This window comes from Sminthopsis crassicaudata, chromosome 3 (genome assembly GCF_048593235.1).
Source record: "Sminthopsis crassicaudata isolate SCR6 chromosome 3, ASM4859323v1, whole genome shotgun sequence".
Lineage (NCBI taxonomy): Eukaryota > Metazoa > Chordata > Mammalia > Dasyuromorphia > Dasyuridae > Sminthopsis > Sminthopsis crassicaudata.
In genome coordinates, this window is record NC_133619.1 from 443,884,742 (window position 1) to 443,908,586 (window position 23,845).

General features: G+C 33.3%; 1 protein-coding gene across 1 annotated transcript in view; it reads left to right on the forward strand.

Moving 5' to 3' along the window:
- The window catches only part of LRP2 (LDL receptor related protein 2), a 236,218-nt gene that overhangs the window by 158,073 nt on the left and 54,300 nt on the right, over positions 1–23,845 (forward strand). Inside the window, exons 48-60 of the mRNA XM_074302211.1 lie at positions 553–754; positions 2,492–2,787; positions 6,014–6,530; positions 10,583–10,735; positions 11,261–11,431; positions 14,593–14,816; positions 16,335–16,512; positions 17,360–17,556; positions 18,650–18,895; positions 20,125–20,253; positions 21,099–21,218; positions 22,414–22,530; positions 23,357–23,473. Of these exons, the coding sequence (XP_074158312.1) occupies positions 553–754; positions 2,492–2,787; positions 6,014–6,530; positions 10,583–10,735; positions 11,261–11,431; positions 14,593–14,816; positions 16,335–16,512; positions 17,360–17,556; positions 18,650–18,895; positions 20,125–20,253; positions 21,099–21,218; positions 22,414–22,530; positions 23,357–23,473 (2,667 nt within the window). The remainder of the gene's footprint in view (positions 1–552; positions 755–2,491; positions 2,788–6,013; positions 6,531–10,582; positions 10,736–11,260; positions 11,432–14,592; positions 14,817–16,334; positions 16,513–17,359; positions 17,557–18,649; positions 18,896–20,124; positions 20,254–21,098; positions 21,219–22,413; positions 22,531–23,356; positions 23,474–23,845) is intronic.

A 23,845-nucleotide genomic window follows, 5' to 3' on the forward strand; every position in this document is an offset into this window, starting at 1 on the left:
TAGCAGAGGTTATTTTGTATTCTAGCAAAGGCTACTTTGCCAGAATGTAAGCTTCTCAAGAATAGAGATTTTTTAATTTTAGATTTTGTATCCTGAATTCCTAGCATAGTTTTTGGTATATTATAAGGGATTAATAAATATTTGTTGATATAAAATACAATATATAATTTTTAAAACTTTTATTAAATTATAAATGTTTTGAGGATGGGGAAGATATTTAATTTAACTTTGTTTCTCTTTTAGCCATCATGGCACTACTTTGCCTATAGTAGATGTACAATAAATATTTGTAGAGCAAATAAATAAATGAATTAAATGTGATAGATTAGTTCTACATCTTTCATCTTTCAGAATCTAGGTCCAGGCAATGGAAATGACATTTTTAGATACATTTTTATTATAATGTTTAATTTGCATAGGATATGTTTTGCCATCTTTTCTCCTATTTATATGAAATGTCTGCTAACTTCAAACAAAAGGAAGAAGAAAACAAATCAAAAAAGAACAATTTTCCACAAGATTTGTGATTCTTTCGATGTGCTTTGGTTTCAGCTAATCGCAACTGTACTCGTTCTGAATTCACATGTGTCAACAACCGGCCTCCCCTCAGGAGATGCATTCCCAGAGCCTGGATCTGTGATGGAGATGCAGATTGCAGTGATGCTTATGATGAACATCAGAACTGCACCAGACGGTCTTGCACTGAAAATGAATTTACCTGTGGCAATGGGCTGTGTATCCGAAACTCTTACAGGTTGGTTTTGGTATGAGAGAAGCTTGAATCAGTCCCTTCACAATGCAGAGCAATTCTTTTATTTTTCTTTGGTGGATCATTATCATGTTCCCTAAAGTAGCAGCTCTAAACCTTATTCATTATCCTCAAGTCTGCCACCATCCCTCTTATTTTCTGCAAATGATCTTGCATCCTATTATATGGTGATTAAAACTATTAGACTCACTTTCATCAACTTCTCTTTTCTGTATTTCAGCTTTTATTCATGTCTTTTCTACCCTCTCTTATAGTATCATCAGTCCAATTCAGACCCTTATTACTTCTTATAGAGAGGCAGATTTATTCTGGCAGATAGAGATTAGTCTTGGAGTCAGGGAGCCTTCTGGCACATACTGATTGTATGGTCCTGTGCAAGTTGCTTTACAGCTCAGTGCTCCAAACAACTTTCTAAGTTTTTAAGTGGAAAAATGAGTCCTGATGTACATTGGCAGGCAGAATCTTCTCTAGGAATTTCTCATGGAAACTACATTGCCTTCTAAGTGGGAGGGAAAAGGATTGGGAGAGAATGAGAGAGCCCAGAAGAGAAAATTTAAGAAAATGTTAAAAAGAAATCAGAAAAAGGAAATGAAATGGTAGATCCTTGTGCCCTGCTCTTAAATATATGTTCATAATAATAATAATAATAATAATAACTAAAATATATATAACACTTAAAGAATTACTAAATGCTTTATAAATATTTCCTTATTTTCCTCTGAGAGTTAAGTATATCTTCAGTTTACAGTTGAGAAAAGGGAGGTAGAGAGAGGCTCAATGATTTGTTTAGTGTAAGTATCTGAGGTTGGAATTGAACTCAGGTCTTTCTGTCTTCATGTTTAGTGTTCCATCTGCTGCCTCAAAACTGTGCATGTGTAGGAGACTATTTCCAGTTTTTAATAATTTTAAGCTTTAATTATGGATTATTCTTTAGGATTTATGGGTGTGTCCTTTCCAGGAATAGTAATATTGATGGATTTTTTCAGAATTTGAGTTGGAAAGGGACGTGGGAGGGTCCCATCCTGAAATTGGGCGAAACAAAATGAATACTCACTCATCACTAATTAGCTTCTTGGGGTAGAAGCTTAATCTTTGCTTAAGCCTCTGAGATGGAAGCATCTCTTCCAACTATGTTGATCTTGAAAGTTTGCTGCTTGAGAGGGAGGATGTTGAAAGTGATGTGCATGGTAACACTGCTGCTCTCATTAAGTCTTTGCTCAATAGGAGCAGATTGGACTGACTTGTTACTCATGTTTACCCTGACTTACTTCAAGGTTCAACTCACTTTCTTCTGATCCCTGAGACCTTTCTGATTTGCTAATATATTTTCTACTCCTCTTCCCTTTTTATTTCATATTCACTTTGTGTATGTTTCTTTTCTTATTTGTTAACATGTTGCTTCCTCCCAATGGAATGGAAGGAGGGCAAGGACTTTTGCTTTTATGTTTGTGTTCCTAGGATCTAGCTCTGTGGTAGGTATACCATGGACATGTTGAATGAATGAATGAATGACAAAAGAGACAGCTTTATCTATGGAATCCTGCCTAATGTGTGGATGAATAATTTTGGTTTTTATATCCAAATAGTAAAGCTGGTTCAAATTTACATATTCAGTCTGATTGTATTCTGCCATCTTAAGTTTTAATGCTGAAAAAAAAATCGTAGTCCTTTTAGGATTTCTGATGAAATGATTTCTGATGAAAACATCGCTTCCTTTCCCAGGTGTGACAGACGCAATGACTGTGGGGACAGCAGTGATGAGAGAGGCTGTGTCTACCCGCCTTGCCAGCCGTATCAGTTTACCTGTCAGAATGGCCGATGCATTTCTAAAGCTTACTTCTGTGATGGAGACAATGACTGTGGAGATTTGTCTGATGAGCTAGAACATCTTTGTATCACTCCAGAAGCCACGTGTCCACCCCATCAATTCAAGTGTGACAATGGAAACTGTATTGAAATGATGCAAATCTGCAACCATCTAGATGACTGCAGTGATAATAGTGATGAGAAAGGATGTGGTGAGTGCTCTAATGGCTTTGGGAAAAGGAAGGCTGGGAGATCAATTGAGGTTTCTTAAAGGTGTTGCTAAAAATACACATTAGGGAAAATTGACATGTGGTTAGTCTTCCTTGATAGTTTGATTTTGTAGAATCACTAGTTTAGAGGATAGGATTTTAGAGGTAATTTTTTTCAAACTCTTGATTTCCTGTTGAAATTGAAGCCCAAAAAGGTTAGGGAACTTGCCCAATGCCATAGAGAGAGTATAAGACAGAGAAGGTCCTCTGATTCTAATAACAACATTGTTTCCACTGTACCATGCCGTCATCTTTTTCTTTCTTTGATAAATTGGCTGTTCCACCATTCAAGAATATATAGTCTATTTTTTGACTTCTTAAGACAGTTAAATGCTGTTCTTTTACTCCCTCATAAGTAAATGAGTATTTATTAAATACATTATTTGATCAATATTGCCTAAGCACCATGATAGTTAGGATTTAACTATATGGTTATCCTGGCCAAAGAATGAATCATCTAGTTGTCATTCAATTTGTCTCTTTTGGTTCTGAGACAGTGAGCTCTCTGTCATTCTAGAATGTAGCTTTTGTTGCCTGATTTTGCTTTCTATTTGCTTTATTTAGTGTTGCTCTTCCTTTACCATAATACCTCAACATAAGGTGGACCTGGGGAGTTGAAAATTATGTACAAGGAGATAAAAGCTTGAGCAAATTCTGCCCAGTCAGAAAGGTCTCCTGTATGGGCCCAATAGCTCACTATGTGTCCATTATGTGAAGACAAACCTAGCTAATTTTGGAGAGGTTCATAATTAGAATATTTGCCACTATGATGAATTATAATGATGATGATGATGATAAAACATGTCTCCACAGCTACTCATGAAAACTGTGAAGTATAGAAGGGTTGAGATCTGTATAAATGTCATTATGCTAGTGATATGTTCTACTAATAACAGCTAGTTGATGCTGGGCAGAGTGCTGGGTCTGGACTTAAGGAGATGAGTCTTCTGGAATTTAAATCCAGCCTCAGAAACTTACTAGTTATGCAACCCTGGGCTCTGTTTGCCTTAGTTTCCCCATCTATAAAAAGAAAAAAATTAGCAAACCACTGCAATATCTTTGCCAAGAGAATCCAGAATGGGGTTATAAAGAGTCAGATATGAATGAAACAACAGCAACAATAACATGTACTAACTAATACTTACACTAACAAAACAATGGTTCATTTCCAATATATTGAATTATTACTTGGCCTTATCTCTACAACTAGACTATAAGATCTTTGAGGTCAAGGACAATGTTTTATGCTTCATTTGTTTAGCCCATGGCATCATATTGAGCTCAAAATGAATACTCAAGAAATACCTGATGCCTGAAATCTCAATGATTGAAATAGAAAATAGGATCCTTCTCCTGTATAAGCATGCACTCTAGTAGAAGAGAGTCTTGCTTATTATATGAAACAAAAGATTATTATCAAGTGCTAATTTCTGAGGTATAAACTCAAAGTGCTATAGTAATTCAGGGCACATAAAGTATAAATATTAGCTTTCTGGGCTACCGTGATAAGACATGGTTTTTTTTTTTTTTTTTTTTTTTGTTTGTTTGTTTTTGTTTTTTTTTTTTACATGCAGTTGCATCTACTTTCATTTAATAACTGGGGTCAAGTATTTTTCATGAAGAGAAGATATGTGAAAATCATTAAGAATATTCATAGACTTTGATTCAAACAATTTCCCATTAATTTTTTAGTTATATTCTTGTTATATTCAGTTGTTTCCGTCATGTTCTATTTATGATTTCCATTTGGAGTTTTCTTGGCAAAGATACTAGAATTTGCTATTTCCTTCTCCAGATCATTACACAGATGAAGAAGCTGAAGCAAATGAGGTTAATTAATTTGCTCAGGTTTACACAGCTAGTAAGTGTCTGAGGCTAGAATTGAACTCGGGGAATTTTCCTGACTCCAGGTCCAGCACTATTCCCTATGCCATCAATTTTTTTTTTTTTTTTTAGAAACCAAATCTATCATTCTGTTCAAAATCAGAATTTTATTTTGAAAACGAGTTAACATCAATATTTGCAGAGCAAACGATCTCTTCTTAATTTATGGTTCTATTAAATTAAATGATGTTAAAATCTGTGAAATAATTTCAAATACATCCTATTACTCCTATATGTTATTTCCCCTTAGTGGTTGGCTAATTTTTTCAGTGTTAGCTGCAATAACATACCTTTTCCAAATTTTAGTTATCCATTTGGAAGGTGATATAACTTTTTTTCTTTTTCTCTTCTTGTTCTTGTTGTTGTTGTTCTTCTTTTCTCTACCTATCAATTTCTGGGCCATTTCATGCTTCATTAGTACTTCTCCAGAAGGTAGGCAGAGATAGGGAGGGATAAAAGTGAAACTCTTAGTCAGTAGTTGATTCCCTGTCAGTAGCTCTGATGAATGACTAGATTGGAGAATAAGTTGAAAATATTGGCTAAATTAAGTTTTGGGTTATCATTGACTTTCACAAATATATATATATATATATATATATATATATATATATATATATATATATATATATATAAATTATTTTCTTGAACATTTAAAAATGGTTTTACAAATTTTAACTGAGCATCACTACAACCAATTAATTGGATAGTAACCATATTTTAATTCCTAAATTTCAATACATGTAAATATTATTATAATTTTTCAATCCTGCATAGACCACATTAGCATTTTTATTTATTCCTTTTCCTTTTTTTTTTCTCTTCACATGATGATAGGTAGTGTATACTTCATTTTTCTGGTTCTGTCTTTTTTCCACTTTGTTTTTACAAATATCTTTATAAATTTAGATGTATTCCTCAAATATTTATAATATTTTCAGAGCATATTTCTTAAAATAGAGTTATCCGGTCAAAAATGTGACTAATTTTGGGAACTTTTCCTGTGTGCTGCCATATTATTCTCCAAAAAATTTTTGTTTGTAATACCATGAGCAATGACTGGTTGTATATATTCTTACCAAACCCTAGCAGCATGGAGTCTCATTTCTTTTAATGATTTTTGCAACTTTTGACAGGTATGAGGTAAGGTTCATTTTTCCTATTACTATAAATATGTATTATTGACAACTGGCTCTAATCAAATGAAAATACTCATTTTTACTGATGTATAATGGGTTACTCTTTGATTGTTCCAATTGTGTGAATGATTGATAACTTTCTTTTGTAGGCATTAATGAATGCAATGACCCTTCAATTAGTGGCTGTGACCACAACTGTACAGACACCCAGACCAGTTTTTACTGTACATGTCTCCCTGGATACAAACTCATGTCTGACAAGAAGACCTGTGATGACATTGATGAATGCAATGAAACTCCATCTGTCTGTAGTCAGATGTGTGAGAACACAGCTGGGTCCTACATCTGTAAGTGTGCCCGTGGCTACATCCGGGAACCAGATGGAAAGAGATGCCGACAAAACAGTAACATTTCACCCTACCTCATTTTTAGCAACCGCTATTATCTGAGAAATCTGACTGCAGATGGTCAGTCTTACTCCCTAATTTTGCAAGGACTGGGCATGGCAGTGGCATTGGATTTTGATCGGGTAGAACAGAGGTTGTATTGGATTGATTTAGAAAAACAAGTCATTGAGAGAATGTTTCTGAATGGGACAAACAAAGAGACAGTCATAAACAACAATCTACCTGCTGGGGAAGGTCTGGCTGTTGATTGGGTTGCCAGGTAAGACTATTTACAAAGTTCCTAAAATATAAACCAATATTAAAAGTTGCTATCATTGATTAATTTTAAAAAACCAAAACCTCCTTTACAAACTTAGAACTTTATCAAGAGAAAAGTTTCATCTAGTAGTGTAATAATAATCATAATCATAGCTAATGTTTAGAGTTTTAAAGTTTGTAAAGAGCTTTGTTTGTTCTATTTCATTTGATTCTCCCATTAAACCTATAGACTAGGTGCTTTATTATCCCAATTTTATAGATGAAAAAACCAAGTCAGGTAAAGGTGAAATGACCCAGGGTCAAATAGCCAGTGAATGTCTAAGACAGAATTTGAATTATGTAGTAATGTATTAATATTAAATTAAATTTTCAATTAAAATACAAGTAACTATAAATTTAGCATCAATATCTTGAATAATTTTGTAATCCTTCATATCTAAATCTATATATAGAACTATATATATGTTTATAACTATGCATGTATTTGTATAATATTTACCAATACATATATATACACACCTATTTCTATATTTGTATACATACACACATATAACTATACATATGCTTTTATATATATATAGCTATAGTTCTATGTCATTCTATAGTTATTATAGTTATATAGTCTATAAGTTATTTGTACCATTACCTTTTTTATTATCTTTTATATATGATCATTATTTTTTGTGTGTTCCTCACTTTGTTATTTTTAATGGCTTTTTATCATTTTAATATAAATATGCCAATTGTTCAGCTGTTCTTTTAATATTGGACATCTCAATTATTTCCAGTTTTCTCTTACATATTGTCTTTTTATCTTAAATCATAAATGATGTTGTCCTATTTTTTATAATAAGAATGTAGTTAATTTTGCCTCTTCTTTTGATTTATTCCTTAGTGCCTCAGACTTTTTGGCTCAGATGTTTAGGATATCATAGTTCTCAAGTCCAAAGACCTATTTAAAAGAAAAAAAAGTATCCATTATATTTTGGGGTATGAGGAGGTTGAGGGAGAGAGAATGGCAGTATGAAAAAAGAAAGTAATACTTTTAGAAACTTCTCAATAATAATGAATTAGTAGTAATAGAAAAGGTAATTTTTCCATTCCTTTGCCAATTTAACAAAATTAATTTGGGTATAAAATGGAACATCTGTTATGCCTTCTTTGGAGCCAGTGGGGTAGTCTTATCAGGCCTCCTAAAATCTGTAATTTTATAAGGGGTGCTAACATTCTTAGATCCTACAGTCTCATGATGCTAGATGTGTCTCTTTCACATGATTTTTATTTTTTCAAGATTATGTGTGAAGTTTAAATGCTATATTAGTATTTTTATTCTATTTTATTCTGTAGAAGATAATGTGAGCACACTTTACCTAACATGGCTAATTGACATGCTAATTTAATAGTTGGAAAAATTGTTATTTGAGCAGTTAATTTTATAGGAATAATCTTTTAAGTGCATATTTTCTTACATTGTGGGATCTTATGACTTTATGGTTGGGTTTGTTTATAATATATATCATACTAATAAAATACTAAATTATTATTGCAAAATGACATTAGTTAAAACAAGGGGAGATATGTTTATGGTAATTGTATGACACCTTTGTTTAATTACCATGAGTTATAGAGATGTTTGACTATCAGTACTCTTGGAGGAAGACATTGTTTGAAGTAAAGAATTTTAGCTATTAATGTCTTTTTAAATAGAAATGTTGAATTCCTTTTTCTATACAAAGAACATGTCAAAGTATTATAATTTGAGATGGAACAGGGTGGAATAGGTAGTACAATACAGCATATGTCTTCCCTTTCCCTCCAGCTGCTGAGCTTTCAAATATTCTAACGAAGGAGAAGATATAGAATCACATAATGTTAGATTTCTGGAAACGTTATCAAATCCAGTCTTCTAATTTTACAGATAAGGAAACTAATGTCCAAAGAGATAAAGTGACTTGGAGATATGAAAGAAATCTACATCTTTGTAAAGAGAAATAATTGATTGATAGCAGATTCGAGACTAGAATCCCGTTCTCTTTAAATAGCACAATATTTTTTTCCCTTATTGCTCAATATTCTTTGTCATTGATGTCTTGCTAATTTTCCAGAGATGGAACTTGATAAAGGCATAATGTCTTAGGGAATTATAATGGCCCTGAGAAATTATAGATTCCACCCCCCCCGCCTTTTTTCAGAGAAAATAGCATAATGATATTCCAAGTTGCTGCCAGACATTATCTCCATTTGCGCATTTACTTGGCTAGAATGAAGACTTCTATGTAGCAGTGACAACTACATTTTTTAAAGTTGTACAAGATTAGTCAATGTTCTTGTTTTGTGATCAAAAAGAAGAAAATAGAAACTAATAAAGTTGGAAGTTGAAATTGCTTGGATCTCATCCAAATTGGATAATGTTTATATCATGAAATTTTTTTTCAGTGCTGTTGGGAATGCCCATTGTTGACACAAATCTTACTTCCAGAGCCCTCATTCTTGATAATAGCAATGTGCTGGTTTTTTCCATATAAAAAGTACTGTAAAGTATACATATCTATTTTTAGTTTTTTGAGAGGGAGGAAGGATCTCCACTGGCCTTTGATGGTCTTTCATGATTGTTAGGAATGATCTAGGAGATGGTTAATAAAACTTAAGAAGAATCTCGGACCGTAGACAAGTGGAAATTAAATGTTCTAGAAAAAGACTAATCCTATTACTTCATTCATAATAAATTCTAACTAAGTAAGGAGAAAAATAGTATAGTAAAGAAAACATTCTATTTGGAGGATCAAATGCTATGTTTGATATTTATTTTCTCTGTGACCTTGTGAAAAAGTAATTTTTCTCTAGATCTCAAATTATTTCCTCATCTGCAAAATGAAGGGTTGAATTAAATTATGACTAATGTCCTTTTTAACTCTTAAGTATATGATCTTCCAAATCAACTCTCCAGATTTTTATAAGTTTATGTATGTACAATATTTCACTTACCTAACTAACCATTGATATGAATCATCTACAATATTTTCTTAATTCCTTTGGGGTTTGATACTAGATTATCACACCCAGAAACAAGCTATATATTTTATTTTCATGGTGAACATCTGGAAGATCCAAACATAAAATTTTAAGAAGGGCTTATCTGATGATGAAAATTACTTAGAATTTGGTTAGATTTATAAAAAAATTTTGATATTTGTTCCAATAGTCTTAAAAACAATTTATATGACATTGACAGGAATTGAATTGTAACAAAAGTATTCTTCAAGTAGGATTTTAAGGGGCAGCTTCCACTGGGTTTGCAAATCTTAGTTTTATTACCTCTAAAATGAAATATGATGAGAACTTGTTTTTATTTGGAGCATATTTTTTAGTCAGATAGGGCCAATAATTTTTGACTTAAAAGAACATTTTCCCCCTTGTCTTTCATAACTTTTCAAGTATATATTTTCAGTGATATAAGGAATGAGAAATCAAGAAAATGATAAGAATACTCATGTGAAGAATAGTCTCAGACTTCTGTATTTCAGAGTGGAATTGAAATCATGTCTTCTTGAATCAATTAAAGTCAGTATATTAGAGATTAGGTATATTAGACACTGAGATATTTTTATAGAAGGGAAAAGATTTCTCAGAATTTCATCTTCCTTTCATTTAGCGGTTGTTTTCCCCTTTTATGTAGTTTATTATAATATCTCTAAAACAAATGGCTTTAATTGATTAGAGGAGATGTTCAAGCCCTGTTCACATTCAGTTCTGATTGAATCAATTGAAAAGTGTTTTTACCTAATCAAAGCACAAGAGCATAATGGGTTGATTTCAACTCCATTCTTACACTTATTTGTACTTGCTTCTTATGGCACAATCTCATGCACCCCAAATTATCTTAATTTAAGATAGATTAATTCTTCATATTTGAGTTCTCTTTTACTTCTGGCTGCTATTCCACTTAATAGGTGGATATGTGGCTCCAACTATTACTTTTGTTGGTCTGTGCTGAAAATTGTGTGGGAAGCATGGATAAAATAACTGTGAAAAATTTCCCATTGTGCATTTCAGAAAGCTGTATTGGCTGGATGCCTATCTTAATTGTCTCTTTGTTGCCAATCTTGATGGCCGATTCCGCCGAAAACTAGCTGAACATTGTGTGGACTCCAATAACACCTTCTGCTTCCAACATCCAAGAGGGATTGTCCTTCATCCAAAATACGGGTATAGTCTTCTTGTTCTAAGTAATATCAGTTTCCCCTCCTTCATATGTCTTTGCAAAGACTGTCCTAGCACTGACTTTACTGAGTTTTCCCTTCTATGGAATATAATTACAGTGGTATTGAATGGGAGTTAAATGCTTATATGTTAAATGTATTAAATGCAACTTGGACACTATGTTGTGGTATTTTTGTTTTCTTTGTAACAAGATACTTTCATATCTTTGTAGTTAAATGTTAACCTAAAATAAAAAGGTACAGGTCCCAAATAATTAACAGATTAATAATGACAAGATTTCCTGGAATATACATATTGGTCCTTTTCATTTTTTAGGTGTTTAAATTTATCATTTACCTTCCTTTTTTTTTTATACTACTTTTAATTGTCTGCCTTGCCTTTAGAGGCTTTAACAGAACTCTATCTTTAAAAAAAATTTGCAACAACCCTATTGAAGAATAGAAAGAAGCCATTAGTCTTTGCTACCAGATTTTATTTTCAAAAACTGATCAAAGATGTTTGTTTAAATAGACAGGTTTACTGGACAGATTGGGCAGATCGACCATACATCGGAAGAGTGGGCATGGATGGGACCAATAAAACTGTGATTATCACTACCAAGTTATCATGGCCCAACGGAATCACCATTGATTACACCAATGACAAGTTGTACTGGTCAGATGCCCACCTGAGCTACATTGAGTACGTACATAGAGAAGAATAAAGGAACTGGGTAACTTTTCATACCAAATATCAGGGGTCAAATTTTGATTTTATTAATTTTTTTTTACATTTAGGTGATCCATATGTCACAATTATCACAATGATGGTGTGTTTACACACCTCTCAATAAAGTCCTCTATACAAAGTACTATGGAATCTATTTCATCCATATTTTTGCTCTGACATTTCTTTTATAAATTTTGGTTTCCTCATTTGTTAGATAGAAATTAATATCAATTGTATTACCTGACACATAGAGTTGTTCTGAACAAAACCTTTTTGAAACATTGAAAAACAGTAAAATTGGGGCAGCTAGGTAGCACAGTAGATAGAGCACCAGCCCTGAAGTCAGGAGGACCTGAGTTCAAATCTAGCCTCAGACACTAGCTGTGTGACCCTGGGCAAGTCATTTAACCCCAATCACCTCAGCAAAACAAAACAAAAAACAAAACAGTAAAAATAGCAACTTGATCTTAAATTCATCATCTTTAATATAATGTATTGGACTAGATGGATGACCTCTATGGTTCCTACCAATTTTAATTCTGTGATCCTATGGTTTAACCACCACTAAGTTATCTTCCATTTTAAGAATATTTATAATCCTATCTTATGACCTTTACTTCAAGGACCAATGATTTCATTCTTCTATCAGTGTGAACTACAATTCATATCATTCTTATTGGATGGTATTTATGAATATATCAGCCAAAACTTTTTATTACCTAGCAGTTATACCCTATTCATCTGAAAAACAGATAATTCTAGTTGCACTTACAGAGTTATTATAATACATCATGCTTTGTAAATTTTAAAGTGCTAAAAGATATATTAATTTTTATTGTTATATCCTCTGGGCAACATAATTCTGTATTGGAGAAAACTGAAAAATTAGGAATTATTGCTAAATATAATTATTTTAGATAGCAGTAGATACTTATTAATTTCTTATTAAATTGGATTTTACATGTCAAAATTTATTCAAAGATACATTGTTCAATGAAAAGCAAAAGTGTAATACAATAATACATATTATTAAATAAAATGTACATGACCTATATGGACTACAGTAGTACTGGCTGGACAAGTATGTTTCCCAGACAAAGCCAATCATATTCAGAACTAATGGATTAACTCATTCATCCTAGTTTGCTGCCATTCCTACTCTAAAAGCTCTTTGAAAACCTTTTAGGTAAGGTCTCTGCTTCAGCATTATATAGCAAATCTTAATGGCTAAGAGGAAAAAAGTGAAAGGGAAGGATCTGGGTCATGGAAGAAAACAAATCATCCAGTTCACATACCAAGTATTCTTCTCATTAATCTCAGAGAACTGCTATACAAATTGCTTCATTATCACCAGTTTTAAAATACTGTGGCAAGTTACATCCTCTCAGCATTCTAGACTTTAGGTTATAAATGGGTTGTGATCTACATTGGTGAAGGGAATTTCTACTCCAACATATCTCTGTCTGAATGAACAGATTTAAACCTCTTTACTCAAAGCTGTTAGAGCTAAAATGATACCCAGAGAGGCTCATGTAACTTCTTGATTGGCCCAACATCTTTCAAACCTTTGGAGGCTTGTTTGGATCTGAAACTTTGTCAGATATAGCAGAAGTAAAGTAGAAGTAAATTATGTATGCAAATATATTATGCAGCCTCATAGATTTCTGTAAATTTTCTGAAGTTGTCTCTTAAGTAATCCTTCGCCACTGGGGTTGTCTTCTAGTATGCACTTTGATTTTCTGATCTGCTTTGTGAATGAGGAAAGAGTAGTATCTATTTTGTGCTCAGGACATCTAACTTGTATAATTTCTTATATTTATATAGCCTTTTAAGGTTTCCAAAGCACTTTTCTTAATACCATCCTATGAGTGATGCAAATATTATTAACTCTTTATCAAGCATACCAAAGGGAAAACATTTGCCCAAGTTGAGTAGAGAAATATTGAGAGCCTTGCTGTAGTTGTCTTGTAACATTTGAATCAAACGATAGAACTTGTTTGCATTTCACTTTATTAACCTGGAAATTATATTTATGATACATAAGATTTTTTAGAGATTACTAGAACTAAATAAATATTATAAAATAATGTTCAATTGTGCAAAAATTGTCATATTTTATATATGTAAAGATTAGACTTTTAAACTGTAACTTAGTTTGGATTGAATATTTACTCTAATGTTTCAAATAGTCAAATTTTCTTTCAAAATACAGATCAATAAAGCTTTAAGAGGACAACATTTGGCACTATGTTTCTATGCTATGAATTTTATGAATTTTTTCCTTCTATTTGATTTCTAAGTTAGGGAACACGGATGGGGATTAGACCCATGATTTAATTGTTTTGGGAAACTCCCCGATGAGGAAAATCCCTTTGTCAGTATGTATTGTCACCTTCTCTTTAACTTAGAGATTTAGAGAGGTCCCAAGAACATTGAGAAGTTAAGTTACTCATCAAATGGTTATATTTTGTTGGTGATGGTGCTGAGTTAGTTTTAGTCATGTCCAACTCTTTGTGACCCTGTTAGGGGTTTTCTTGGTAAAAATTCTAAAGTGGTAGACCATTTCCTTATTCAGTTCCTTTTACAGAGGAGGAAACTGAGGCAAACAGGGTTAAATAATTTGCCCAGGGTCACAATATAGTAAGAATCTAAGCCCAGATTTAGAATCTGGAAGATGAATCACCCTAATTCTAGGCTGGGAGTTCTATGCACTGTATCACCAAACTACTCTAAATTGTTATATAGCCCTTATATATCAAAGGTGTTTATGTATTCACACACACACACACACACACACACACACACACACACACACACACACACATATATATAGACTTGTGAGTTTTAAGACCAGTTCTCTATACTCTATACCAGGTATCAAAGAAAAATTCACTGTGATTAGACAGTTGCTATCATTTAGGCTTTTGGTGATTTTAAGGTTGTATTTAACACTATTTTCAAATCGTGATTTCTTCAACTTTATAGTTTATCCAGTCAGATAGAATGTCATTTTGAGTTTAACTAGAAACTAAAACATAGTCATTTTGTTCTAAAATTTTAGTTATTTTATAAAAGTAAATGTTTGTTCACTGGGTGACATTTATCACGGTATGACATTTTTTCTGTTGCCTTAGATTCTCTGATTTGGAGGGACGACATCGGCACACAGTGTTTGATGGGACTTTGCCTCACCCTTTTGCTATTACAATCTTTGAAGACACTATATTTTGGACTGACTGGAACACAAGAACAGTCGAAAAAGGGAACAAATATAATGGATCTGGCAGAATGGTGCTGGTGAACACAACACATAGACCATTTGATATCCATGTATATCACCCATACAGACAGCCTATTGGTGAGCAGTTAGAGAATCAGCTTTTATATACATTTACTTTTATCTGCTTCAGATTAGGTGGATCTTATGTTGGTCTCTTGTAAACATAAAATCTTCATCTTAGGTTTTTTTTTCATTTTTCATATTTCCTTTAAGATGAAATGCATATTCTACATCAGAGAATTGTTGGTTTGGAAGTCTGGTAGAAGTCTTTGGCTCTATTTCCTTACTTCAAATACAAGACTACAGCTAAAAGCTTTATTCTTTATTTTATTTTATTTTTTTGGTGAGGTAATTGGGGTTAAATGACTTGCCCAGGATTACACAGCTAGTGATTGTTAAATGTTTGAGGTCAAATTTGAACTCAGGTCTTCCTGACTTCATGGCTGGTTATCCATCTAGGTACTATCTAGCTATTCCTATAAGTCTTATTCTTACATCTTAACCTATTTATATAGATTGAATCAGTTTAATAGATTTCTAGGGAAGGGGATTCTATTATTTTAATCAACAAAAGTGTCACATACCTATTTACATATGGAGTTGAGTAATTACTTTGTAATAGTTTAAGACAGACTAATGAAATGGCAACCTTATTCTGCTATTTCAGAAACATGTAGGTGAGAGAATTTTTTTCTCCCCAATGTTTGCTTAACATCTATATCTATGGTGTTGCTTTGTAAGCCCCTTTGTTGGATTCTTTGGAATTTTGTGGATGGATGGCATTTACATGCTTTCTTGGTAGAAATACTTTTACATGCTTAATGAGTATTCTTTTTATCCCTGTTAAATGTGGAAATAACATAGCATTGAATGATGAATTTAGGATTTAGAAAAAGAACTGGTATTATCAAATTGAAGCTGTACCTATAACCATACTCTTGACATTTCTGAAATGAATATTCTTTAGGTGACTTTTCACCATCTTCCACAGAGGTTCACAAACATCTGCAGGCCCATTCAGTCTCACCAGCCTACAAAATGAGGATAGGTTTTACCACTATTTCTCAGTGTCCTGCCAAGTATTCTGGACCAAAACCCTTCTCTTATGTTATCTTATGCTAGAATGAAAGAATATAGTATCTGCCTGAAATTCATAATCAGCATTCTTCATGAAACAAAAATTCCTGAGAGAATACCTCTAACATTTTATTGAAAATGGAAATGAAAAGTGCATTCAATTACATATGTCTAATTTTCTTTAAGTCTGATTTACTTTGGTTTCTGAACATATGGATATGATCTGATATTCATGATTTGTCTGTTGGGTCTTAATATCATTTCTAACAAGAAAAAAGACTTCATAGTATTGATAGCACATGGATGGATTTGATTTCTCACCTGTTACTCAATATTATAATTATCTTTAGCTATGGATTGTTATTAAATTAGAATAACTGTGAAAGTTTTTAATTTTCTCATTCTATAAAAGCAAATATTAAAGGTAGAATATCAATTTCAGTTAGGACAATCTAATAATCTTGGGAGTGGCACTTTATTTATAAATAAGAACCATTTGTTTTCCTTCTTTTCCCTCAGTAAATAATCCCTGTGGTATCAATAATGGTGGCTGTTCTCATCTCTGCCTCATCAAAGCAGGTGGACAGGGGTTCACTTGTGAATGCCCAGACAACTTCCAGACTCTCCAACTGGGCAGTGTGACACATTGCCTGCCCATGTGCTCCAGCACTCAGTTCTTGTGTGGAGACAGTGAAAGGTATGCCATTTTTGTTACCTACCTCTCAATGTTTTCCGCATCACACTAAAGGTCTCCATTTTTAGTGATCATAATTAAGTTTATGGCTATTTCAAGCATTGCTCAGAAGGTCATATTATTTTCTGTTAGGTGGCAATTTTAGATGGTTTTCTTTTGAAAATTTGAGGCCAAATTATCATGGTTGTCTTTTAATGGGTTGTTTTTAATGAGGAAAAAAGCCTTAATTTCTTCATCAGTCAAGCTTGATAAATTTTAAGGACAGAGTATACAAAATATTATCACAAAAATAATAATAATAAATATTTATTGATCCTAGGTTTCATAACTTATTCCTTGCCCAGTGGTAGATTCTTTTTGCATGAGCTATATTAATGAAAGTATACTTTTGATTTCAGTTCTAATATAGATCCACTAGCATTACTCCAATCATGGCTGCATGCTTTGCCCCTAACACAGGAGCCATTAAGTCACTTACCATAAAGGGAAAGATAGTAGAAAGTATGACTGGATTAGCACAAACTTGTAAAATAACTCAGAAATCCTGCTGATGGGTCAATAGTATCATTTTAGTTTTTGAAGGATATTATATCACATATTTGAACCTTGACAACTATCTTTGAGGGCTATCTGATCATTTGTTAAATATACTATCTCTCTTTATGTACACTTGTTAAGTTAGGCTTAACTAACTTTAGGCCCTAAGTGTAATTATGAAAGATCCAATATTCTTTCTTGACATTTAATGGTATGCCTCCACTTTCATGATATTCCTTAGCTTCTGGTGTTTTGTGATGAAAGCAGAGAAATTCTACTTCATGTAAAGTAAACAGTAGCTATATTTTGATAGGTGTATCCCTATCTGGTGGAAATGTGATGGACAGAGAGATTGCAGGGATGGTTCAGATGAGCCATCAACTTGCCCACAGAGATATTGTCAACTCGGACAGTTCCAATGCAATGATGGGAATTGCACGAACCCACATTTCCTATGTAACGCCCTAAGGGAGTGTCCTGATGGATCAGATGAGGACCATGTTCTTTGTGGTATGTTAAATCATTGTGCCTGTTATCAATCATTATTAAAGTTGGCTGTTTTTGATCATGATATACATTACCAACTAAAAATTAATTTTGGTTTCTTATCTACCCCTATCTTTTATAAGGTGCTTTGGAAAGTTCTATTACACTATAAGACAAATTCTTTATAAGTATTGTGTTTCCCATTTTAGAGCTAGGGAAACAAAGATGATTCAGTTCTTTGTTTTTATTTCTATATTCTGTATTATGAGATGACTAGTAATTGTATTTTCATACCTGAAGCATTCATAATTTTATCTGAGTGGCAGCTAGATTGCACAGTGAGTACTATGATAGAATTCTATTCATGAAGAACTGAATTCAAATTTTACTTTAAAAATTAATAGCTCTGTGATTCTTAAGGAAGTCTGTCTAAACTCTATTTGCCTCAGTTCCTTCATTTATAAAAAACAAACAAACAAACTAGAAAGGAATCTCTCAGGGTTGTTGTGAGGATAAAATAAGAAAATATTAATAAAATATTTATAAGCTCTAAAGCACTATGTAAATGCTAGCTAATATTATTCCAGTGTTGTCATGCTCAACTCTTTCATATAATCTGTAAACTGTAAGTTTGAGCAAAAATGCTATTTTCATTCATGTTTCTGTATTTTAGCACCTAGCCAATGCTAGCAAATATTAGCAAATTCTCTAGTTCATTGATTTATTAATTGATACCTCCAAAAAACTTTATTATCCAGCTCTCTAGTGGCAACCCTCCAAAATCTTAGTTAACATGTCTGTCAAATGATTGACACAATACTTTGCTAGGCTTTCAAGACTTTTTTCAATTTGATAAGACTTTTGTAACCTGCATTCACCTAGAATAATATTTGAGAATTTTAAGGTCATCTTTCCATCATAATAAGTCATTAAAAGCTAAAGCAATAAATGATATGGTCTGAATGAGTGGTCCAGACAATGAGAGCTATAAGAGTTCTCTGATAGGTCTTATATGAAGAAAGACATAATTCCTGTCCCATAGAAAGGTCTGAAATAAACAAGAAATATAGGTTCTTATTACCTGAGAAGCATTTCCCTAAATATCTAATATTTTCAGCGAATCACCAGTGTGAGACCCATCAGTGGCAGTGTGCAAACAAACGCTGCATCCCTGAGGCTTGGCAGTGTGACACTGAAGATGACTGTGGGGATAACTCTGATGAAGATAGTGCGCACTGTGCCAGCAGGACCTGCTCGCCAGGCCAATTTAAGTGTGACAATGGCCGCTGCATTCCTCAGTCCTGGAAATGTGATGTGGACAACGATTGCGGGGATCACTCCGATGAGCCAATCCATGAATGTAGTAAGTGCCAATTCATGAATCTCTATGACTGTACAAGCAAACAGCATGGGTTAGTGGCAACAATACTGAACATTTCAGGGAAACCTGGTTTGAATCTTGCCTTTGATACTACCTCTTTGTCTCTGAATTTATTTCTTTTTCAATAAAAGTGTGTTGACATTAATAATATTGCAAAGAGTTGTTGTGATGTTCAAATGAGATATTGTTTGTAAAGCACTTCCACACATTAAAATAAATATTATTATCATCATTACACTGTACCTTTAGTATCAGGTAGGAGGCTCATTTCAGCTCTAGCAGGAACCCTTTAAATTTGGGCGAGAGAAGATGTGGGGCACTGGACATTAGGAACCAGCAGCTCTCCTACAACCCCAGATGTGGCTGCTGTTCTCATTAATCTTGTTTCTCATCAATATCTTCAGTTCCCATTTCTAACAGTTAGACTAAAGGGTAAAGGGATGCCAGCTCTCTCATAAACATGCCCAGGATTGGTGTCTTGAAACTAGCTTTCTTCTTGGGTAATTAAACATATCAGTGAAGATTAATCAGTTCAGGATTTTTTTTTTTGGAAAAGAAGTGAGAACTGAAGCTTATTGCTTTAAGTGAACATGAAAGAACTTGAAACTGGCAACTTATTGTGGAATAGATTGGCCAGGTAGCCAGGGTGGGACAAAGATAAGAGAGCTGGTTTTGGAAGTCTTCAGAAGTCTTGGGTTCATATCTCACCTCTGCTCTCCACTGATGGGTAAACTTGGACAAGTCACTTAACCTCCTGGGCTTCAGTTTACTCAATCAGGGGGTTGCACAAGATGGCCTCTGAAGTTTCCTCTAACACTAGATTTTGCTAGTATAATGTTACTAGTACAATTGTACTGTTGTTGAAGATACAATATAATGTAGTAGAAAGATGACTGGACACCAAGGAAAAACATTTCAATTCAAACATTTACTTTATTATTTATTTTGTCTCAGACAAAAATCACTTATTCCTGCATTTGTTTCCTCAGTGTTAAAGTGGAAGATACTATCTTCTCTGTCTATTTCACATAAATTTTGGGAGATGAAATAATGAAAACAAAAATGTTTTGAATATGGCAGTTTTTTAAAATTTTTATTTCTGTTGCTTTTCCTCAATATTTACTGAAATGTATGTGAGATGTAGATTAGATATAGTTAATTTCAGAGATGATTAAAGTACTTATTCTGATTAAGAATACCGTTCATTTCAGTGGGACCTGAATATCGTTGTGACAACCACTCAGATTTCAGCTGTAAAACAAATTACCGCTGCATCCCCCGCTGGGCAGTGTGCAACGGCTATGATGATTGCCGGGACAATAGTGATGAGCAAGGCTGTGGTATGGTTTGGGATCCGAGGGTGGAAAGACATAGGTACTTCCCTCTCCTAGTAGATGAATGTACATTTCCTATCCCTTTTCTCTTCCTTTTTTATCCACACTTTACCCTTTACTACAAAAGAACCACAGGTGAATCATGGACCTATATAAAGCACTGGAGGAGGAAGAAATAAAACTTCAATTATAAGGACCTATATGAATTTCTCCCAAATGTGAACTCCTTATATGTCGTTAACAACTTCCTGTTTTTCTTTGCATCAGATTCTAAAAGAGGATTATATATATAGCAATGTATTAGTCATTTGGGCTTCTCATGTTGTGAAGGTCTATTTGATCTAACAAGATATTGGAGGAGTATGGTGTCTAAATATGGTAATGTAGAGAGAATTTTCAGGGAATCTAGAAGAGGATTGTAGAAATATTAAGGAAATCTGGATAGGGAGAAGGGAAGACACTTTTGATTTGGGTTGTTAGAGAAGTTGGAGAAAAGATGAGCAGAAGCATAATAACTTTTAGCTAATGGTGATAAGATGATATATAAATGATCAGTAATGGTAAGTTGTCCTGCCTTTGGTACAAGTTATCATCTAGAATACTGTTCATTTTTCCATCAGTGTTGCAAGAGGAAATGAATTTACCTTTTGGAAACAAGGAAGTTCTAGATTAGTTTAAAAAGAATGACATGACTGGAATGATAGAATCCCTTTCCTCTAGATATCCCTCAGAAATTTATGTTTATTCAACAATAAAGTAGCACTTATTTCTCTGGAGGGTTTTTGTTTGTCTTGTTTTGCTTTACTGTCCTGATAGCTTTTTGAGACTTTTTCAATGTCTGTGGCTTTCAGAGGAGATGACTTGTAATCCTTTGGGGGATTTCCGATGCAACAATCACCGCTGTATTCCATTAAGATGGAAATGTGATGCCTATGATGACTGTGAGGATGGATCTGATGAGCAGAACTGCAGTGAGTTTTCAGTGCTTTCACACTTTCCTTTATGCTGAGATTTGAGTTTTTCCTCTAATCCACTTTTACTAATCTTATAGTTCAGGATATTGTTTTTCATTTTTACTTGTGAGACATTTCTTCCACTGAATTCTCCTCTGGCTCTTCCTTGAAATGTGAAGGTCACCTTGGGTTTTGGGAGGTTCTGCTAGAAAACTGAAAGATCTGAATGAAAACTTGAATTTGGGTTCAGTAATAGATTTTGGTTGTCTAAAGATCAGCCTAGTTAACTGGGAAATGATTCATCCCCAAAAGGTGTTGGTCATTAGACAATGAATTTTTCAGCCACCAAGAAAGATTTACATTTAGCATTGATGGAAGAAATGTTTATAACATCAAAACCACGGATTCATTAAGCATTAAAGTGAGTTACCTCAAATAAAAAAAAATGAAAGAAGCTTTATTGGCATGCAAAATTTTATTACCCCACCAAAAATGACAATGAGGAGTTTCAGTTCCATCACAAAGAAATGCAAGAATCAAAAGAGAACTAAATAATGCCATATATGTAATCAATGAAAGCAATGCTTTTATAATAATTTTCAGATAGAGGTAATGAACTCTCTAAAGGAGTCAATGATGAAATTTGATCCTAGATTGCAATATATATTTATATATCATATGTAAAGTTTTATCACATATATGTTTACATATAAATATGTAGTTTTATTATATATGTCATTATATGCATAGTAACTATAAGCATAATCAAGCACAAAATAACATATATGTATGTTAGTTACATAAATATCTTATATATCAGACAGTAATCAGAATATTGGGTGTAGATTGTTTCTTAACTTAGTTATATTTTTGTTCCTACCTATTGTTGAAGAAAACTTAGCCTTTATTTTCTTAAATCAGATACATATCTTGTTTCTTGTTTCAGTACTTCACAAAATCCTAAATGATAACCCAAGGACAACTGTTGCAATTAAAGAGATTTTTTATGAACCTAATTAATGTTAATGTGGAATCATTTCTGTTTATAGCTTGGACATTAAATGAGTTATTTCAAAAGAATCTACACACTAAGAACATCTTCCATTAACCTCAATTTAAAATAAACCCAGTTTACACATTTGGAATGATATTATCTTTTACCTGCGTATCAGAATTGAGATTTCATGTACTATTTCTTTATCTCCTTTGTAAGCTCCTCGGGAGTGCTCTGAAAGCGAATTCCGTTGTGACAATCAGCGTTGTGTTCCTTCCCGATGGATATGTGACCATGATAATGACTGTGAAGATAATTCAGATGAACGAGACTGTGGTACCTATAACATACATCCATCTCTATCTCTTCTATGCCTATATCTACACCTGTATAAGTATCTATTTCTTTGAAGGAATAACCATTGAATAATGGACCAATATAAGGAGAACAATTTGTATTTAAGTGGTGACTTAAAATACTTTTTCCTCTGTTTTATACTTATGGTGTAATAGTCTAGTTTGATTCAATTTTAAATGGAAAATTATCTGAGAATAGTATCATGGTCTACTGATTTTTGCAAATTATATACCAAATCATTCATGCAAAAAAAATCATTTCATGTATTTGAATGTGGTCCTTGAGAAAATAAAAATGAACTTGTCCCAAATACTTGAGCATTGAAACAGGAATCAGATTGCTTTGGTTCTTTATCTAGTTCTTACATGGAGTAGGTCTGGAGAAGACCAATAAATATATCAAATGGATGGAAAATTAGGTCTATGAGACATAAGACATGAATATCATTTAGAGGGTCAGAAGTGTTACTGAAGGTAGCATTTCACCATGTATGTACTAAGGGCAGTACTTTCCTTGTCTATAACTTGAAAGGGAATGGTTTGGGATCAATATAGTATAGTAGAAAGTATGTAAGACTTGGATTCGGAGGATATTTGTTCATACCCTGTTTTGATTACTACTATTTGTTATGACTTTGGGCAAGTCAACTTTTTCTGAGCCTCAGTTTCCTTACCATTCAGATGAAAAGGTTGAAGTAGAAAATCTCTGTGAACCTTTCTGTCTCTTTCTCTATGGCTCAGGTTATGAGAATCAGTTAGGGTCTACTGTTATCTGAATATGAGTAACAAGAATTTTCATTTTCTAGAAATGAGGACTTGCCATCCTGGATTTTTCCAGTGCCATAGTGGTCACTGTGTGCCTGAACGATTCGAATGTGATGGAAGTGCTGACTGTCTCGATTTCTCAGATGAAGCCAACTGCCGTGAGTCAGTCTAGCTATTTGTGATAAAAAGATTTTATGAGGATGCAATGTGATTAGGTGAACCCACTTTGGGGAATAAAATGCCCTTAGCTGTTTTTTATTCGGCATTCATAAGTAATTAACAATTATCACAGGGGTCTGATTTAGTCTGTGGATTGATTTAGTTTTATCTTGTTCTTTAGTCAGTATAGCTCATATGCATGCAGGAGCTAATACAAAAGGTTTTATTAATAAAATTCCTTAAATAGCAGTAATGACTATGTCTGAGATAGTGAAATTGCATGTAGATGATCAATTACTCCTTGCATGTGTGACCAAATTATTCAATTTTTATAGAAGCACAGCAGAACAAGCTGTCTTAGAGCTATGGAC